This window comes from Falco biarmicus, chromosome 4, assembly GCF_023638135.1.
Source record: "Falco biarmicus isolate bFalBia1 chromosome 4, bFalBia1.pri, whole genome shotgun sequence".
Classification (NCBI taxonomy): Eukaryota; Metazoa; Chordata; class Aves; order Falconiformes; family Falconidae; genus Falco; species Falco biarmicus.
Window position 1 is genome coordinate 1398420 of NC_079291.1, and position 18765 is coordinate 1417184.

At 40.2% G+C, this 18765-nt stretch overlaps 1 protein-coding gene, 2 long non-coding RNA genes and 1 other non-coding gene across 8 annotated transcripts; 2 read left to right on the forward strand and 2 right to left on the reverse strand.

Annotated features, from left to right (window-relative positions):
* Positions 1-4: 4 nt before the first annotated feature.
* On the reverse strand, positions 5-4986 carry TOMM7 (translocase of outer mitochondrial membrane 7). The gene is made up of 3 exons (XM_056334057.1): positions 4839-4986; positions 1383-1431; positions 5-229 (listed from the first exon to the last, which is right to left on the reverse strand). The coding sequence occupies exons 1-3, from the start codon at positions 4939-4941 to the stop codon at positions 214-216; spliced, it is 168 nt and encodes a 55-aa protein (XP_056190032.1). The 5' UTR covers positions 4942-4986; the 3' UTR covers positions 5-213.
* Positions 3443-4831, reverse strand: LOC130147229 (uncharacterized). The gene is made up of 2 exons (XR_008821169.1): positions 4062-4831; positions 3443-4007 (listed from the first exon to the last, which is right to left on the reverse strand). It is a non-coding gene; the product is annotated as an uncharacterized LOC130147229 (long non-coding RNA).
* On the forward strand, positions 4854-17987 carry LOC130147227 (uncharacterized). 5 transcript variants are annotated; one of them, XR_008821167.1, is made up of 5 exons: positions 5016-5245; positions 6172-6239; positions 10420-10455; positions 14475-15984; positions 16414-17987. It is a non-coding gene; the product is annotated as an uncharacterized LOC130147227 (long non-coding RNA). The 5 variants fall into 5 exon arrangements; XR_008821166.1 differs by lacking the exon at positions 5016-5245 and adding an exon at positions 4854-4986 and having other exon boundaries at positions 14475-17987; XR_008821164.1 differs by having other exon boundaries at positions 5010-5292; positions 14475-17987.
* Positions 10710-10797, forward strand: LOC130149338 (small nucleolar RNA SNORD93). Its single transcript, XR_008821883.1, has one exon. It is a non-coding gene; the product is annotated as a small nucleolar RNA SNORD93 (small nucleolar RNA).
* Positions 17988-18765: the final 778 nt, after the last annotated feature.

The following is an 18765-nucleotide window of genomic DNA, read 5'->3' on the forward strand; positions in this document are numbered from 1 at the left end:
TGCGTAACCATTCAAATTGTATTTATTTAATTACACTGTAATGCAAATAAGTTAGGTCCATATAAATTCCATTTTGTTGTATGTACAACCTATGTCATTAGCAAGCTGATTGAGCCAGCTGGTGTAAGTGTCCACCTCATCCTCTGGAATGTACGTATCTTCAGACACTTTCTCTGTCCATCGGCTGGCTCTAGAACAGGACCACCACATCCTTCATCCCCAAAGTAGACTGGAAGAGGAGGGGGGAGGAAACCGAAGTCAGATTCGCAGCATGTACTCATTTTTAAATGGATATTTGTAAAATACAAGCCTGGAGGAACAGCCCTGTAAATGTACGGAACAAATGCCAGCCCCCAAAATACGGAAATAATGCCACCTTTAAAGTAAAATTTCAGTCTACAGAACATCAACGTGCTTAGAAAAATGAGCATCTGTAAGCTTCAGATTAAACCAAACACATTTCTGGTATCTGTGTACATACATTCTGGTATGCAATACATACTTTACTGTGTGCAGAGACACGCCCAGTGAACCAGGAAAAAGTCTCAAACTGCTACTGAAGCTAAACATAGAAACAGTGTCAATAAACAAAAAACCTCCAGCAAGTTAGTCTTGAGACAACAGAGGATTTTAATGAAACTGCAACATGATCTTGGCACCCGGTTTTCTATACATTATAACTATGTGAAGCTAGAACATTAATATATGACTTTGCAAACAATACAGTCCATCAATTACTTGTCTTAGCAATACCTAGCTCTGCCCAGTAACCACAATTATTTCAAGAAAAATAGAAGAGTCACACTTCAAAACTTTGTCTCACCCACGGAAGTCATCCAGTAAAACTCAAATACCACAAGAATTCAGGTATTACTAATGTCATGACGTTGCAGCACTAAACAGTTCCAGAAGGAAGAGGCAATGTGAGCAAATGCACTTTGCTTCAAGACAATGATTAACATTGAAGGATACAGCCCTTCACTTCATGCAGCTTTTATGCAGTGTTACTACCATATTTGCAAAGGCAAGAGATTGGGTTTTGTTAAACTCATGCTAGAAAGCTGAAAAGTTATTCCTCAGTGCACAAACTTGCATAAACTGTTGCTCTACAACAGACTAGTGTCCACTCAAAAGGTACAGGATGTCCCATATAGTAAAAGCCATGCAAGATTAAGAGAAAGGCCCTCCCAATAACTTGTATTCTGCTGTCTTCTTGTCTGGATTTCTGAAGAAACAAAAACCATGACCTGCTATGCTTTTACCCTAAACAATCAAAAACAATGGATGAAAGCAATGTGTGCAACTGTTGCTGTCCAGAGGTTACACCCAAAATGGCAACTTCCTGCACTGGGTTTGCATGTACATTCGGAACCAATACATACCTCCAGATAGTTGGCTCAGGCATTCCAGGATCCGCACCTCTCTTAAAACCTGAAGTGAAACATACATATATATAAATATGTGCAAATTCTGACATAGTTAAATCATTATCAAATTATTCCAGCCCATTAAACTGCAATAAAAAAGAAGACCTCCTGAGAACCGTGATTCATGAAGCTGTGTACCAACCTGAATAAAAATTGCACATTCTTATCAGGGTTAGAAAGCAGAGAAAATAAATACAAGTGTACAGGGCAATTTTGTTTTGCTTTTAATCCTTACCTGCATCTTTACCTGACTTAAAATTCAGGGCCAACTAGCTATGTGAGATGGAGAAAGTTATCTACCCCAAAGATCAAGACATACATACCAACACAACACAAAACCACGCCGATTTTTAAATGTTGGTTAGAAAACAACCTAGAAAGGCAGTACCAACAGTGACACCTACAACTGCTATAAGCAAGCATCCTGAGTCCTAACAGGCAATGTTCTGCAACGACATCCAATGCAGAACTTAGAAGAAATATTTCAGTAACAGTTCACTCAATTTAGGCTGACAGAATTCTAAATGTCAAATACAATTAAACCTAACATCTCCCATTTTTACTGGCACTTTTTGAAAAGCTATCTAGTACTAAAGCTTGCAAAGAAACACAGTATTTATCAACCTACTAACACCCAGGAAAACTAAGACAGAGTTAATAACAAAGAGTTCATCCTCAGCTAATGACTCGAGTACCAATTCACTAAAGCAAACTAATGCTAGAGAAGCAACTGAACGTTCAGTGTATAAAATATCTTTGCCCTCTGAACTGTAAAAGTCTTGAAGTGTAATCACGCAATTCATGTACTGTTCAACACACTCTCTCCTACATCTGCTATCTAGAAATGGATGTTACATGAAAAAATACATTATTTCCCTTGTTTACCGCAAATAAATAATTAACGCCAGTTCGCCTGAAACACAGGCCATGAAGGTTAACAAAAAAACTTCCAGTAATTTCATGGGGAACAGGTTAACTCTTTGAAGATAACCTTGTGTGATCTGAGAGTATTCAGCACCCTCACCCACTTTCTTCGCTTGCCATACTGTCTAGCAAAATTGCTTTAAAATTCATGAAGTTGTATTAGGAGTTACACTTTGTGTGTGTGAATGTTTCTGGCTTTTCTTCCCCCCAGTACCTTCAAATAAGGAAGCCAGGTTCAACAAAACTGTACTGGTCTAATTTACCTACTTAACAGGGGCAGCCACTTCAAAGCAAAAAAACTACAACAAAATACAACGAAAACACCCAAAACCTGACCAATTACCTATAATTGCACATGCACATACCAGGCTCCCTTATACATCCCCTGAGCATCCCATGCTGACCTAGAAAGCCTTTCAGAGAAAGTTAAAAGCTCAAAATTTCCCAAAGTTTCCTTGCCTGTGTTTAGTTTAGCATGTATTTCATATACACAGGGGTCAATACAAAAATTTACCTTGAATCAGTGACACCAAGGACTGTGTAGCCCCGGCCCTTCCACTGCATCACACCTTCCCTCCCAGATTCAACTGTAATCCCAGTACAAAAAAAGTTCTTCCGTTTCTAGACTTTGAGTAAATGCCACCTCCAAATGTCTATGGCAAGCAAAAGTGGCACCTGCACATCTCCTTCCCATCTGCTTACACTTAATGTCCTTTCATTACAGCAGACAAATTCGTAAGAGGGCAATGCAGATGTGGAACAGCACACTTATTTTCTGGAGTTATGAAGCTAAACTACTACAACTTAGTTTCTCACTGCTACGTAACAGAAGTATACAAGGTACCCTGATATCAGTGCAACTTCAAATATAACGACATGGCTTTACATGACTTAACTTACTTCCTCTGATGTCCCTGAGAACAAAAGCATCTTTCCCATATTCATAGATACTGTCATAAAAGTAAAATCAAAACAAAAATTCAGCAAGAGCAAAATCAGGCCACAAAACACTGCTGCAATTCCCACCCAAAAACAAGTGACAAACTAAAAATGGAAGTGCAATTAAACTTAAACCTAATACTGCCAATTAGTGTTTTTCCATAGTGTTTGAAGTGGCCTCTTTTACCTGTAGTTGTTAAAGCCTGTATGCGACTGTTGAAAAGACCAACTTTCTCCTGATTGCTATCTACTATGTGAACAATCAAAGCCCTTCAAATTGGAGGCTGCATTCTCCTCCATTAATTAAAACAACCTATCAGCTTTGACTGTAATTACATTAAGCTTCCAACCCTCCTTCAGGTTTGCATTCAAGGCAGAGGTGCCTGCCCGTTTTAGATGCTCTTCCAGAAAGACCCACTGGAGTTGGGCAGAAAATAAAACCAGGTGAACCACGAGGATTAGCCTTGCTGGGGCCCCTTGCCACACAAGAAAGGAACAAGCGTGTCACGGCTACTGCACATGTGCTTAAGTAGCTACATCCAGGATAGTCTTCCTCGGTGGTTTTTAAGGATTCAGGTAGAACTACTCCCAAGTGGTGGTTGTGGTGGCGGTGGTGGGAATCCAAACCCGCTTTCTAACAGGGAGTGGAAGTCTTAAGTAGGTCAGGCTCTGTAACACGGACAGCTGATGGCATACAGCCCAAACTCTGCAGGACAGCTATCATGTGGCGGTGATGCCTAGCCAGACCCATGACAGGAGCAAGTGAAATACACCCTGGGCACCAGGCATGATGTCAAAGCATCCCCTGAATGCTCCACAGCAGTTCGGAAACAGGAGCCACGCCATTTCGGGAGAGATTGTGACCTGCACCTAGCTGGAAACTCAACCTCAGGCAGAGGCCGGCAACCCCCGCGGCACCACGAAGGGGCTCCTGGCCGCAGACAGCTTTCTCCTCGCACACGGACGCCCTGCTGCCAGAAACACACAGCCTGGCAGCTAGGCCAGTCGGTCACCGATAATCACAGCATGATTAAATCACGGCTCCGTTCGCCGCCAAGCCGCTCCGGTGGCGCAGTCCCGGGCCGCTCCCGCGGGGCCCGCCCCCTCCTCACCGCGTACGCGGGCTCAGCGCGCCCCAGCGCGGCAACAGCGCCCAGGCAGGGGAGGGCGCAGAAAAAGCTTTTTAAAGGACAAAAAAAAAAAAAAGAGAAAGAAACGAAGCGCCCCACGGCCACCGCGCAGCAGGGCCAAGGGCAAGGCCCGTCCCTGCCCCACGGCTCCCACAGGCCGCCTCACCGGCGGGCCCTCAGCCCCGCTCCGCCCGCGCATGCGCGGCGAGGCCCGCACAGCCCGGGGGCGCCTCTCCCCGACGCGCGCGCGCTCCCTTCCACCCCCCCACCCGCCCCGAGCACGCGCTGCCGGGCCGGGCCGGGATGGGGGGAGGGCGCGCCCGGCCGCCCCGGCCCCGGCCTCGGCCTCGCCACCGGCCGCCGAGCGCCACCGCCACCCCCGCGCCGCAGTACGGCCGGCCCCCCGGCCGCCGCTGACCTAAGTAAAGCACGACGGGGATGAAGCCCCAGCGGATGGCGAACTGGCCGCCCTTGAAGAGCTGCTGCAGCCGCTGCTTGGCCTCCTTGCTGAGCTTCGGCATGCCGGCGGCGGGGGAGAGCGGAGGAGGAGGAGCCCAGCCGCCCGGGTAGCGCTGCGGCAGCGGCGGGGGGCGGGCCTCCATGGCGCCGCCGCCGGGTCGCGGGGAGGAGACAGCCCCTTCCCTGAGACGGGCGAGAAAATGGCGGCCGCGGGGCTCCCTCCGCTCGCCGCCGCCCCCGGGCATGCGCGGCCGCCCGCGGGGTCCGGCTCGCCGGGCGGGGGGGGGCGGGGGGTCGCAGGGGGCGCGGCCGCCTTCGTGTTGCCTCTGGGCCCCGCGTTCGTGTTTCTTTCCCGGAGGTGTCGAGGTACGCGCGCTGCGCAGGCCCCTCTGGAGGCTGGGACGTGGCGTCTGGTAAGTGACAGGTGGCGGTGCAGGGAGAAGAGAAGCGTTTCTGGACGGAGCGGGACGTGCCTGTGCGGGGTGTGCGGCCTGTGGAAGCACGCAGGAGGGCCGGGCAAGTTCTGGCGGTGAAAGCCGGGCTGCCCGTATGGGGAGAGGCGTTCTGCTTTCAGACCTAACGTTGAAAAAAGCCAATATAGCGCTGAGAGCCCGTTGTCCTTACAGACTCAGAGCCCCCGTAAGCACCGAGGCCCTTTCTTGTCTATCTAGTGACTGAGTGGCCTCTGCCAGGGCCCCTTGCAGTGCCCAAAGCACCGAGCTCTTGTCTGTTTGGCACCGCTGCCGGCGGGGCGTCGTGCTGTGTGATGGCGCTGCCCTTGACTCCCTGAGTTGTGTCGCATTTGTACCATGTTCATTCTTTCTCAGGCCTCCTGCTACCTTCTGCTGTAGTGCCAGAGCCAGGCCTTCAGGTTCCTAGTATTGCTAATGGGCTGAGTTACTTAACAGACATGATACAGATTGCCCATGTTAACTACATCAAACTCCTGTCATAGTTTAGAGGGAATTTAATTGCATATGGAAACTCTGAAACCAAAGTTTTTAGAAGTCAGTCCTTGTGACACTGCAGAAACCTACTCGGTTTTGTTCATAGTCGTGATTTATTGACCAGACACAGTTAAAGCTCTGCATGTTATGTATTGGTTTGCCTAAGGCAATTACTTGAAGTTCTGTAGCCATTTTGTCAGTGCTTTTAGATCCAAAATAGAATCCAGGGCTGTAATAAATATCTCTTATACAAATACCACATTTCTTCTTCCAGTGTGTGGATGCGTGCTCTGCCATTCCAGGATGATAAGAACATGAGCTTACAGCTTGCTCTTTGCTCTCCAGGTATGGACAGGTAGCCAGCTGCAAGCCATGTGAAGGATTCTAGCAGTCTGCAGCTTGCTTTTGCCACGGTAAGTCTACCAATAATCAAAATGTGGGGGATAAAGAAGTATTTTGGTGTTGTGGCGGCATAAACATGTTGTTGTGTTACCAAATGCACAAATAGCCTTTTCTTATGTAAGCCAGTCCATATGCACTGTACTTTCGTGCACATTAAACGTGTTGATGAGATACATCGATATTTCTAGTCATGTGACAGACACATTTAATATCTAACAAGTAAAGCAGAGGCTTAGAGTTTGTGAGTGGCTTCTTTATGAACGGAATAGCTTATCCCTAAGCAAATGAGCAGATGAGCATCAGTAGGAAGCCTGGACTGTGAACCTACACCTTTCCCAAAAGAATATGCCTTCGTGTCAAATGGCATATGACATGATCATGTGACATATTTTCTTTATACATTCTTAGCCATTAGGGGCAACAAAGTGTGCTCCAGATAGCGACAGATGATAATGGGAGCACGTGTTGTGTCAATTGACTTTGTGAGGGTTAGTTTTGCTTGATGAAGTTTTTGATCAGTTTGGCTTACTCCACTCTTCCTGCAGCAGGTAAGCTGCTGGGATAGGCAGAAGAATACTTGCTAGTTGTCTTCATTTCGCTTTAAAAATGAAGTGTTGCCAGTATCATCTTGCAGGTAGGGCTTTTTCCAGTTCATTTTTTGGCAACCAAGGTGGTGTTACTTAGAAATAGTACCTTCAGATTAATGGAATACTTCCATTAACGAATCCAGAATTGCTGGAACATACTAATGAAGACTTTTCTGTGGCAGTCATGGGCAACTAGTAATACAGATATTTCATCCATAAAAGACAGAGCTGCCTCTGAAGTGCTGTTTGTCTGTTGCTTTTTTCTGCATGGTATTAGAGGCGAGTTTGTACTTACCAATGTGGTCATATAACTCCTACTTTGTCGTATCTGGCCTGGTACTTGTACATCAGTGGATTGCTGTATTTCTGCTCCTGAAATTGAATATTATGTAACTATCGTTAAATTATTTTAGGGTTAGTCATGCATTTGAGCTGGGAATTCTAACTTGAGGTAACAAGTCTTTCTATCTGTAGGTTTGCATTAGCTTTCAGGTTTTTTGGTATATCACTGTTGTCAAACTTTTCAAACTAGTACACTCATGAGTAGAATTGTGTAGACATTCAAAATGACAAATGTACTATTCTTCCAAAAAAGTGTAGTGCAAGTGGCACATTCATTTGTCAGTAATGGTTTGTCATACTCAAAAGAGAAAAAGGTCAAACCAATGAGCTCTCTTTTCTGACCCTTGCAAAGGAAGAGAAGTGGTTGCTGCAGGAACCTATTTTTCAGCAGTTTGTATTACATTGATTTTCCTTTCTAGATGAGACTAAATCAGATCTGCTTCCACAGTGTAGTTAACGGGGGGGGGGGTGTTACAGCTTGTTCTTTCTAAATGTACAAAAGCAACTGTTTGTTACAGCACACAGCTTGTTCATAATCTCTCACAAAATATTACAGTAAAATGTGACCCACTGTACTGGAATTAAATTTGAAAGGTATTTTTCTTTAAAATGCTGGTAATTTTAGTGTAAGTAGGATTCAGATGGTCAAATTTACTGAACAACGGTTAGACAGCTCTGTCTCCTTCGAGTATAAATTGGTTTAACAGTGTCACATGTGATACAATATATTCTTATTGTGGATGTTCTTGAGAAAGGATATTCACAAGTGTGCCACGTGTACCAGGTGATTCTCTTGTTGCCTTCACATAAAGTCAAGGAATAATTTTCAGAGCACAGAAGCTTTCCTTGATAGTTTTCATTTCTCATGTTTGCTACTTCTGATGTTTGACTAAAAGCTTGTAGGTTATTTCCTTTATTTAACTGTAGAAGCCAGGAAATCAACAGCAAGAAAATAAATATTTCTTTGCCACAGTTCTCTTGCAAACAAAATCATTGCTGTGGCCTAGAAAAGCACAAGTACATGTATTTTGTATGCAAATAAACCAGTTTATTCTGTATAGCTAATGGTCTGAATTTATGTAGTGTTACAGACTGAAGCTGAGAAAGGGTATTTGTAAACTAAGAGAAGTGACTGGAGAACAGCATTTCTTCCATCATAACATGCATCTGTATCATATCTGCAATAAAAAAAAACAAAAACAACAACCCACAACCAAAACCCAACACACATACACACCACCACCCTGCAACAAAACAAAACCAAACAAAACCCCAAACAACACAAAAAAACCCCCAGAGCATGCCAATAGCAAAGGTTTGTACTGACTCCAGAAGCGTTCTGTGCCTTTATTTGGCTCTGGTGGCACCTAGGATGTTAGAGGGTCTGAGAGTCCTTTGGTGAGCTATTGACTCAGCCATAGGGTAAAAGAGAACATCAGTCATCTTCCCTGCAAGTTCAGTCTGGTGGGACAGCACTATCCAAATAATTGAAATATTGAAAATTAGCCCCTAAAAACAAAGGTGCCAATGCTTAGGTATGAAACAATAGCTGTTTTGAAGGGAGAAGTAATACCCAAAGAAATGGGCACTCTAAGAGATTGATAGAGGCAGCTTTGCCTCGAGAAGATAGAAGTAGGATGTTGTAGGCAAGCTGTGGGCGCTAGTTCACATTTGTAATTTATTGTAATGCTTCCGTGAAGGACGTTGGATTTATTTTATTCTTTTTCTCTTATGGCTGATAATGAAGACTTGAAATGTTTTCATTAAAGAAGAAAAGAAAGAGCCTTAATTGCTGGAGTGACAAAAGACAGTAATACCATATATGTTGACATTTTTTTTGTTACGAAAAACCTCTTTGAATTTCTCTTGCCTCATAGTTTGTGTGATCAGCAACAACAATAAAATAAAATCAGAGGTTTTAACTGGGACAAGAACATGAATCCCTCCTGTTTTATTAACTTGATTAGCAGTAATTCTGCAGGTGCTGTGTTTTCATAGCAAATTAATACCACTAACACTCATTGTAAACCAGATTAATGTTTCGAATTTATGAGTAAAGGAGAGAATTGAGATTCTTATAAAGAGGACTGAATCACTTAAGCATGAGTCTCTGGCTCAGGGAAATAATGTCACTCAGTCTGATGACTTTAGTTGTCTGGTTTTGGTGCCAAGGGTAGATTTCACATTAAAGAATTGCAGACCTCTAAGGCTTTATGTCAACACACTACAAAGCCGTGCAACTCAGAAAGCTGAAGAGGGAGGCAAAGTGAAGTGGCACATTAAAAGTTTGTGGAAAATTTCTGTAAACTCTACACAGGAAGTCATTGCAGAGCTCCATTATACTCTTACCACTCTCACTTTTCAGATTTCCCCTTCAAGAAACTGCATTAAATTCATCTGCTTGGGAACAAACTTTGAGTTTATCCCATTTAGGAGGAACTTACATTTCAAAGATACTGTGGTAGGCATTTCATACTTCAGGATTACACTGTAAATCAGTATAAATAATACAAGGACACAAGCAAGATGTATTTAACAGATTTCCATTACAGGCTGAACCTTTACGTTGTCAGTGAAATTGGTAGTATATTATGACTACATGTTCTATTTCACGTTATTATTATGATTAGCCTTTCTGTTTTGATTGTGCCCTGTTAATGATGGTCCTTTTCTTCCATTCCATTTGAGTATTCCCATTCATTTAGTATAATAAATCACAGCTACCCTGCAGTACTACCGGTCTGGCAAGTGTTCCTTGCTCCTTTGTTTCACAGAGAGACAAATAAAAATGGAAATCCCTTTAGTCAAAATAAAAAAATACTAAGGCTGTCCAATTATGTCATGTGGGAAATGTCAGAATTCTTAAAATTTCTCTTGAATGTTGTTAAGACCTAGATTACTTGGATCTGAGTACATGAGGTTTTGTATTTCACATATTTTCAAAATACACTTGAAATACAGAGCAGTGATGCATATAAAAAATTTCTGTCCAGATCACAATCTCTTTTATATGAATTTCTGTGTGATACTTGTTGGCTGTACTCTAGTCACTGTCTGATACAGGATATTTCCAAGAAAAGTGGTGCTGTCAGATGCCTATAAAGAAAATTAGTAAACTGACCAGAGTGGTAGGAACAAAAAGCAAAGTGTAGTAATTCTGTATATTCAATACAAAATTTATTTATTTAAAAATAAACCAAAACTGAGTGGTAATGGGGAGTTAACTGCAAAACAGTAATAATTTCATTATTTTTCATTACAGCTCCCAAGGCCAGTGAAGGAGACACAGCAGTTTGAGGTGAGACAGCATTCAACAGAACCTCATCAAATGCTTTTAGAGACCTTTGAGAAGAACTGCTGTTGTGCTTGAAAATTGAGTGTTACCTGTTGCAAAACTTTGTTGTTGTTGTTTGAAACTTGACTTTCCCATTCTTCCCATCTTCATTTAATAATGAAAATTGTTACATTTAAAGATACTGCTACCTTTTACTATTGGTAGTTCCTCTAAAAACACAACAGTTCTTAAATACATGTTTTTATGATTGCAGTATTTGGCCGAGGATGAAAACAATAATCTGATTCCTTGCATACTTTCAATGATACGCAAAAACCTGATGGATTAAAGGATTTTCTGAGGCCAAAACTAATATTCATATTTATTCAATCTTTGTTTTTAAATTAAGCTTTTTTTGGCATCTGAGCAGTGAAGGTTTCAGTAGCTCTAGGAGGATCTTCCTCTAAAGATACTAAACCTTTTATTTGTCAACAGATCTCAAGTAGATTTTTGTTGCTAAAGAATATGTTACTATAACAACACATAACTACAACGATTCTAAAGGACTTAAGAGATGCTTGTTCTAGGCAAATTTTTACTGTGATTGAAACAAGGTGAGGAAAACAGTGAATATATTCTGATTTCCAAAAGTCTTTGCTCTTAGTATACTTATTTTTGTACTAATTCTGGCCTTAGTACATTTTATTAAGGTGAGGCAACCATGAAGCTAAGAATGTATGTCTTTGCAATCAGTTGACAGCATTGCACATGAAAACGAAATAGTTCTTTTTGAAACAGAACATAAATTGGAGTATTTGAAAAATAACAGTTGTAATTAAAAGTCAAATTCTGCTTCCTGTCTTCAATGAGCATTTGTTGTAATAGTCTTTCTTAGCATCCATCTAAAAAACCAAAACATGCTGCTGAAATGACTTTTTCTGACAGTGAAATACTTAAAAATAGTAACTGATTGATGCACAGCATTCACTTCACTGATTTACAATAGCGCTTTTGGATGCACTCTTTCAAATTTTACAAGCTAAATGTTTACTACAACAACAACAACAAGAAGATACTAATTAGCCCCTGATCATAAGCAAAGAGAAAACAAGTAGTAAAGCGAAAAGAAGGACCTCTGAGTTGAAATGCACCAGGTGGATGTGGAACAGGTCTGTCTGGGTTTTCTGCTAGAATATGAGTTTGTTCTGGTTTTTATCTTGAGTCACTGCTAAAATAAATAGTTTCAGTTACTGTGTATATCCCTAAGTATCCTTTTCCTTTGGTGCCTCCAAAAGAGGAAGGGTGTTTGTTAAGATAAAAGTATAAATTAAATTTTAATTTAGCATAGTTTTAATTTAAATAAAATTTAAAGCATAGCTTTAATTCTTGCTTCAAAGATAGTCTAGGTTTTAGTGTTGTCATTATAACATTTTTTAACAGCTTGTAATGCAAATTATGGAGTCCAGAGCATAATACAAGAGGTTAAAATACGTATATTTTCAGATCTCGGGTAAGATTACCCAGTCAACAAAGTAAATGTCATGTATATGTATAAACTGAATCTTTCTCAGTATATCTAAATATTGAACAAAACAGTTAGATAAACTGAACATAGGTATTATTTTATCTTGATTGTCGGCTTTGGGGGAATTGACTTCAGAAACTTAAGGACAAACCTTTAGTCATGTTCCTGATTCAGCATGGCTTAACCATCACCAACAAGGCAAGGAGCAGTTCACACCTCCTTTCGCCAAGCTCAGGATGCATCGCATGGGCTCCTGTTAAAGGTGACCCTCCAGGAAGAGCTGCCTTCCAGAACCTGAAGTCAAACTGGTACTGACAAAAGTATCAGCATTTATGCCCGTCTTTATTTTTCGCTTTTCAGTAGCTCGGATTTCACTGAAAATTTCTTTGAGATCTTCAGCACATGGAAGGTTACAATCAGTAATTCAGTATTATAATGAAGAGTAATTAAGGCCTTTCACAGATACCTGGGGGTTGGTGATCAAGGAAAGATCTTCCTTTGCAAGTCTTGTGTAGCGCTATCAGGATTAAATGAAGTGCAACTCATGGTTAATGAAGTTTTTACTATTCTGTGAACATAAACCTTAATCTCTTAAAATGCTGTCCTTTTTGTCTTTCATACATAATTTCTGCCCAGACTCTGTCGATTCTAGCATAATCATATGCCATATTTAGCCCAGACAAATGTTTTTAGATTTTATTAATTTTAAAATACTGTCAAGTAGGCACACAAGTATCTCTTCTCTATGTATTGACAGCTTAATTAACATATCTGTAAGTTCATCTTAGACTCCTTCCACTAACACACCAGAACACCAGTAACCTTTCAGGAAAAGAACCAGTGTTTCAGTGTGGCAGTGTTGCTGCTTTTCAGTTAGGATTATTAAAAATCTCAAACAGTAATCTCCTGGGAGTGCAGAAATCCAGTTTAAGAGCACAATCTGTACCAGCACACACTGGAGTGATTAATGAGATTTCAGTAGATTTTTGTATAGCTTCCTACCTGAAGCAAAAAAAAACCAAACCAAAAAAAACCAATAAGAAACCAACTAAACAAAACAAAACAAAAAAACCACCACAAAACAGTGAGGACAGATTAGTTGTCTTTCACCGCTTCCTGTAAAATGTTATAGGGACTCCTACAGGTTCTATATTGAACGATAGCCATTGCAGCAAGAATTTTAGCAGAGGACGTTCAAGGAACCCCTGCAAGTTCCTTATGTTCTGCTTCATAAAGTCTGTTAGGCACACAGGTCCAAGTAAAATGGCATTTCCGTAATAGTTTAATTCTTTCTCTTTTTTTTTTTCAAGTGTATATTAAGTAGACATCTGAAGAAACCACATTTTACTCATTTTAAGGTAGCAGTCACAAGAGATTAGGTGCTGTTAAGTGTAACTAAGCATGAAGATGACAAGATAAATTAATCTGAGGCTTTTCAGCTTGATCAAATCCTCCAGTGCATAATGGTATAGATTCTGTATTCCAGACACAAATGTCACCTAGGGGTCGAAATCATGCTAGATGAATCTATGTGAGTAAGTATAACTAAGATAGCTTCCCCCATCCCCCCCAGTTACCTTCCTATTTTAAATATAGAAAGGAAAATGAGTCCTCCTGAGTTAAGAGGCGAGTTAATTGCCTGTGGGATTTGGGATGGGAAGTTCTTTCTAAAATAAACACGGTAATAAAAGCTGTTCTTTCACATCTTAGGGGGAAAGACTGCTTCTAGTGACAGAGGACTAGACTAGACTAGACATGCTGGTCTCTTAGGACATTAGTACTGCACTAGTACGTATAGCACTATGTATTAAAATCGTTAATTGTATCATAGCAAAATATTTTTCTGCAGTTTTTCTATGAAATGTCTTTAAAACCATGTGCAGAATGTAACCTCCCATGTTGTATATTAGTTCCAGCCACTGAAATGCTGGTGAGCTTTTGAAATCCTGAAGAACAAGTATCTGCCAGGAAGCCTATATAGGACTTTAAAAATAAATTTTAAAATTAAACTACTGTTAAAAAATTTTAAAAAGAAATGCTGACTGAAGTTCTCAATCAATAAATTGTATCAGTTTCTGTTAATTTAGTTCCTCCACTTCATTACGGGAAGATGCTATTGATGCAAAATTCATCAGCAGTGTTTCATTAAAGCCAGCGGAGGGCAGGCTTGAATTGGAAACTGGTTTTGCTACTTCAGTTACTTGAACTTAAAATACCAGATGGGCCCTCAAACTGAAAGCTGGTGACGATCTCATCACCTTTACTATTCTAATTACGCTTCTGCTGGATAAAAGCTTTTTTTTGCAATTGCTGTTAGACGAAATGAGTGTTTTGCTATGTTGCTGTAAGAACAGTGAACGTTTAAATAAAGGTGCTAATATGAAAGTGGGTAAGTCGTATTAGCAGTTGTGTGTTACTTATGAGAGAATCCACACTGCTTGATAATTAACAGTGTATATTCTAAAATGTTTTTTAAAAGCTAATGAATATTATTATTTTACATATTTACATTTTACAGATGAAGAAACTGAGGAATAAAGTGATGGCCTTGCAACTTACCCGTCTAAGGTGACCTACAGAAGCAAGAACAAAATCCAGATTTTTGAGATCTAGCTCAGTGTTCAAGCATATCTTTTGCACAAAGAAACTGTGGCATGTCTAACTCTTGCAAACATTATGGAAAAGATTGCTAGCAGCTCACGTTGCTGAGGTTGAGGAGCTTACACTGATGAAATAGGCCAGGTAGCCTGACAGGCAGGTTGTAATCTTGAGAAAAATATTCTCAGGAAGGTGGGTGGTGATCAGATTAGGTGGCTAAAGATCTGCTTTAAGAATAGTATTGTATTAATAAAACAAGTACTCTGCATTTTTATGTATATTTGTCATTCTTAAAGTTGGGTTGTGTTCTTACAAAGGAATGAAGAGCCTTTCTACATAGACCTTTAAAGCCAGTCCAATCTCAGTACTAGGAAATGTATAGTTAGAAAGTCAGTTTGCATACAGGTGAAGGATTAAGATGCTAACTGATTGTTCCTCCCTTCCCTTCATCTTTAATTACAAGGATTTCAAATTATGAGTGCTTCAGTAGGGTTCCTGCTAACTCACCAAGCCCACTCTATATACTGTACCTGTGGTCAGTAATATTCATGGGATTATCTGTTCCATTTTCTTTGTATTCTTAGGAGGTCATTACCCATCGTAACAGATTTTTAAATTATAAAAATACACTGGGTTTTTTTATCTATAAGCCTTAGTGTCAACTGTTCTTTCTGTTTCTAGAGAAGACTGGAGGCATGCTGTTACAAAGCTTGCCATTCCCAAGGCTCATGTAAGATACACCACAGAACATCTGGTGCTGCATATTGAAAGCTCCATTTGTACAATGAATGAGCACATTGCACAGTGTATTTTTTCCTTTTCTTTCTTACTGCTGATTTGTAGTGGACATTTGTTGATGGTGGGAATTAGTCACTGGTTTATATGACTCCAGTGAAAAGGACAGCATTGAAAATCATAAATTAGAATGTGAATGGGTGGGCACTTAATAGTTTGGACTCAAATACTGTATTACTTATGACTGTGTTACTCATTTTTGGTATATTTCCAGACAAATCATGTTAAAATAGGAGTCAGAAATATCTGGCAGTGATTTAATGTAACTTAAACCAATGTGGGAGTTATTCCAAACCTTATTACTGTAAATTGAAGCAATGAATTTCAGGATAACCTTCAGAGAAGTAAGTCCAGAGACAGACATGTGCAGGGAGGGCGTTCAGACAACCTTTGTGATAGCCTGTTACTTTTCAACTTTAGGACTTTCTAAGTACTGTGTGAAGGTTTGTAAGAATAGATTACAAGAGTCTACTTTGAATTCCGTTACGATTCTTGATGATTTCTCCTTGTACTTTATGATTTTACACCTCACAAAGAGCTGACATCTCCAAGTAGTCATCGCTTCCTATAACTCACAGAGGCCTGGAAATGCAAGTACCTCAAAAGAGAAAAGATAATTTTCTCTTCTGCAGAAGGTAAGCTCTCCTCTCCTCAAAATAACACTCATTGAAGGCATTTATTTACAGACTAATTCTATAGACTAATTTATATCCCTTAACTCAAGAAGAAGCAAGAAAGATAGCAGTTCAATTAACTAAAAATGCTGCTTTGAGAAGTATGGTTCCTGGTGTCAAACTTTTTTAATTCATCCCTAACAATACATTGCGACCTGTAAACTAAAAGAAATAAATATTATTTCATACTCTCAGGGCAAATGCTATGATATTGTAAAGGGTACATTTAATATACCATATTCTGAGTCTAAAATTAAACCTTAATTCCAGAGTAGCACCAATTCCATCCAGAATTTTTTAGATTTGCTGTATTTCAGCGTGAGGAGGCTTTAGCTGTCTTGTTTAATTCCCTCTCTCGGTTTCTTGCAACATCCTTCATTCTCGGAGCAGAAGTACAACACACTGGAAGAACTAGCACAATCTCCAGCAAGAGCACAAAGCTGTGGGTTCATGGGAAGGATAACATCTGTCTGCCCCCCTAGATAAGCCAAAACCCATGTTCCCAGCTTATAGGTGGCTTTTTTTACCTTTTGCTCCATGGTAAAAATCAAAACTTTCTGTGGTAAAATTGCCTTTATATTAAAACCACAGATAAATCCACTCTACACTCTTAAATTTTTTTGACAGACAACTTGTAAGCTATAAACATTAAAATGATGTATAAATAGGGAAAGTGTTGATAGAGCATTTATGTAAAATAAGGTGTATATGAAAATTAATGTTAAAAATGTCCTGAATATGGGGGAGAATGAGAGTTCCACCATGCCAGTTACAGCTGTTCGATACATGGAGTTAAAGGAGAGTTTTACATTGTTATTGTTACTGGTGTAACTGATTACATCTTCCAGTTAAAACCATTATCAAAGGGAAATAAGCCTGAGCTTTTGGGAGCATGGCAAGTTTTTCCTGCTGTAAGCTTCACAGGTTTACAGCTCTACCTCCACAATGGTCTTTTCTTACACTAATCCTAGATGGTGTGTATTCGTTTTTGTTTGTAACCAGCTTTCCCTTTTATTTGTAATACATATGTGAAATGATAAAAAAATTAATGATTTAAAAGCAGTTAAGATATTCCTACCTCAGAAGCACGTCATTGTTATGTGCAGTTGTGCTTGTTCTGCTGAGCAGGCCCATCTCAGTTGCAGAGGGAGTTGCAGATAATGCAAAATAACTCTCTTGGAGCAGCAGCTGTTGCTATAGGTAGACTGACCAAAAGCCTGTTGTTGTATTTCTTTACATGGAAACAAATGCATAGATATATACTGTCTGAATAAAGAACATGGCATTGTTGTGTGCCTGTGACAAAAAATAAAATAGTATTTTATTGGCAAAGTATACTGAGTTTGGATTTAAAAAAAAATGAAAGAAATTCACATATGCCGTGCATAAAGCTTGTACAACTGTGTTTGATCAAAATCAGTTATTCTGGTAGTGGTACTTTCAGAGATGGGAATTCTAATGACAGTGAAAAGATACTTCTACTTCTATGGAATTAAAGCTTGCTGCTGTCAAGTTGCCAGCATCCTTACATGTGTGCTGAAGCCACCTTCCCCCTTCATAAATCAAGTATGTTTATACCTACTGTCACAAGTTGCAGAGAGACACCAGTGATTGCTTCCGTGTTTAGAATTTTGTGGAGTCTACTACCTATGAGCAGACTCTGCTTAAGTGATCTGAAACTACTAATAGCTAATTTTGGTTTTGACATACTTCAGCCTCCAACAGTGTGCTGCATCTTCTGTTACACCTTCTGGGAATCTATGTGTGACAATTTCTTTTTCTCCCCACTTGGCTCCAAGCCAGAAATACATCAGTTTGCACAAATGGTTCTTAACCTTGTTCACGCTGGAGGCTTTTTTTTTTTTCCATTTTTTTTTTCTTCCTGCTTCTTTGGTTGTTGCATGTTTTTATAGTAAATTTAGTACTTGCAGAGTTTCCTGTATAATAAACCAGTGGTTACAATGCATTTTCTCCATGGTCATTTTATGGGTGTCTTACTGTAACGTAGGAGTCCTAAACATTAAGGCATTTAATCGGCTTTCTGATGAGGTCGTATTCTTGCCACTCGCTAGGGTAGGCGGCCCAGCTGGCAGAGGCAGGCTTCAGCATTTGCAGAGTAACCAGCACTTTTGAAGGCTGATAAAACATGAAGGCACCAACCTTTCTCAACAGCTACCTGGCAAGTTGCAGTGTCTCTGCTATCAAGAAACTGGTGTATAACTCATGGGGAAGGTTGTGCTTGCCGCAGGAATTATATTGGTAGCCAAACTAGCTTGCCTTAAGTTAATTCTGGAAACCCTGCAGCATATATGTGTGCATTATGTGTATATAAATGTACATATACAGTACAGAACTGTAGGTTTATCGGAATAAATTTAAAATGAGCCGGCTTTGATATCAGTAGTGTATATGTATATACACATATAGCAAACCTCAGCTGCAGCTTGGGAGTACTCAGCGTTTCAGCTACCTAGAACCACGTAAGCAAATATTTGACATTAGAAAATCAGGAACATTTTGATTGAAGTTATTAGGTTGATACACGGGAGTTCTGTGTTAGAGGCAGGAAAAAATCTGATTGCAGAAAGAACAAGGTTACTAAGATCAGATTTTAAGATTCTACTTCCAAGCAATAGTGAGTAGCTAAAATAAGGCTAAAAGCCAGGAGCATGCAGGCTCCTACTGGTCAGTTTTCAGTTGATCAACGTTGGTTTTTAATAACTAGCTGCAAAAGACTAATTA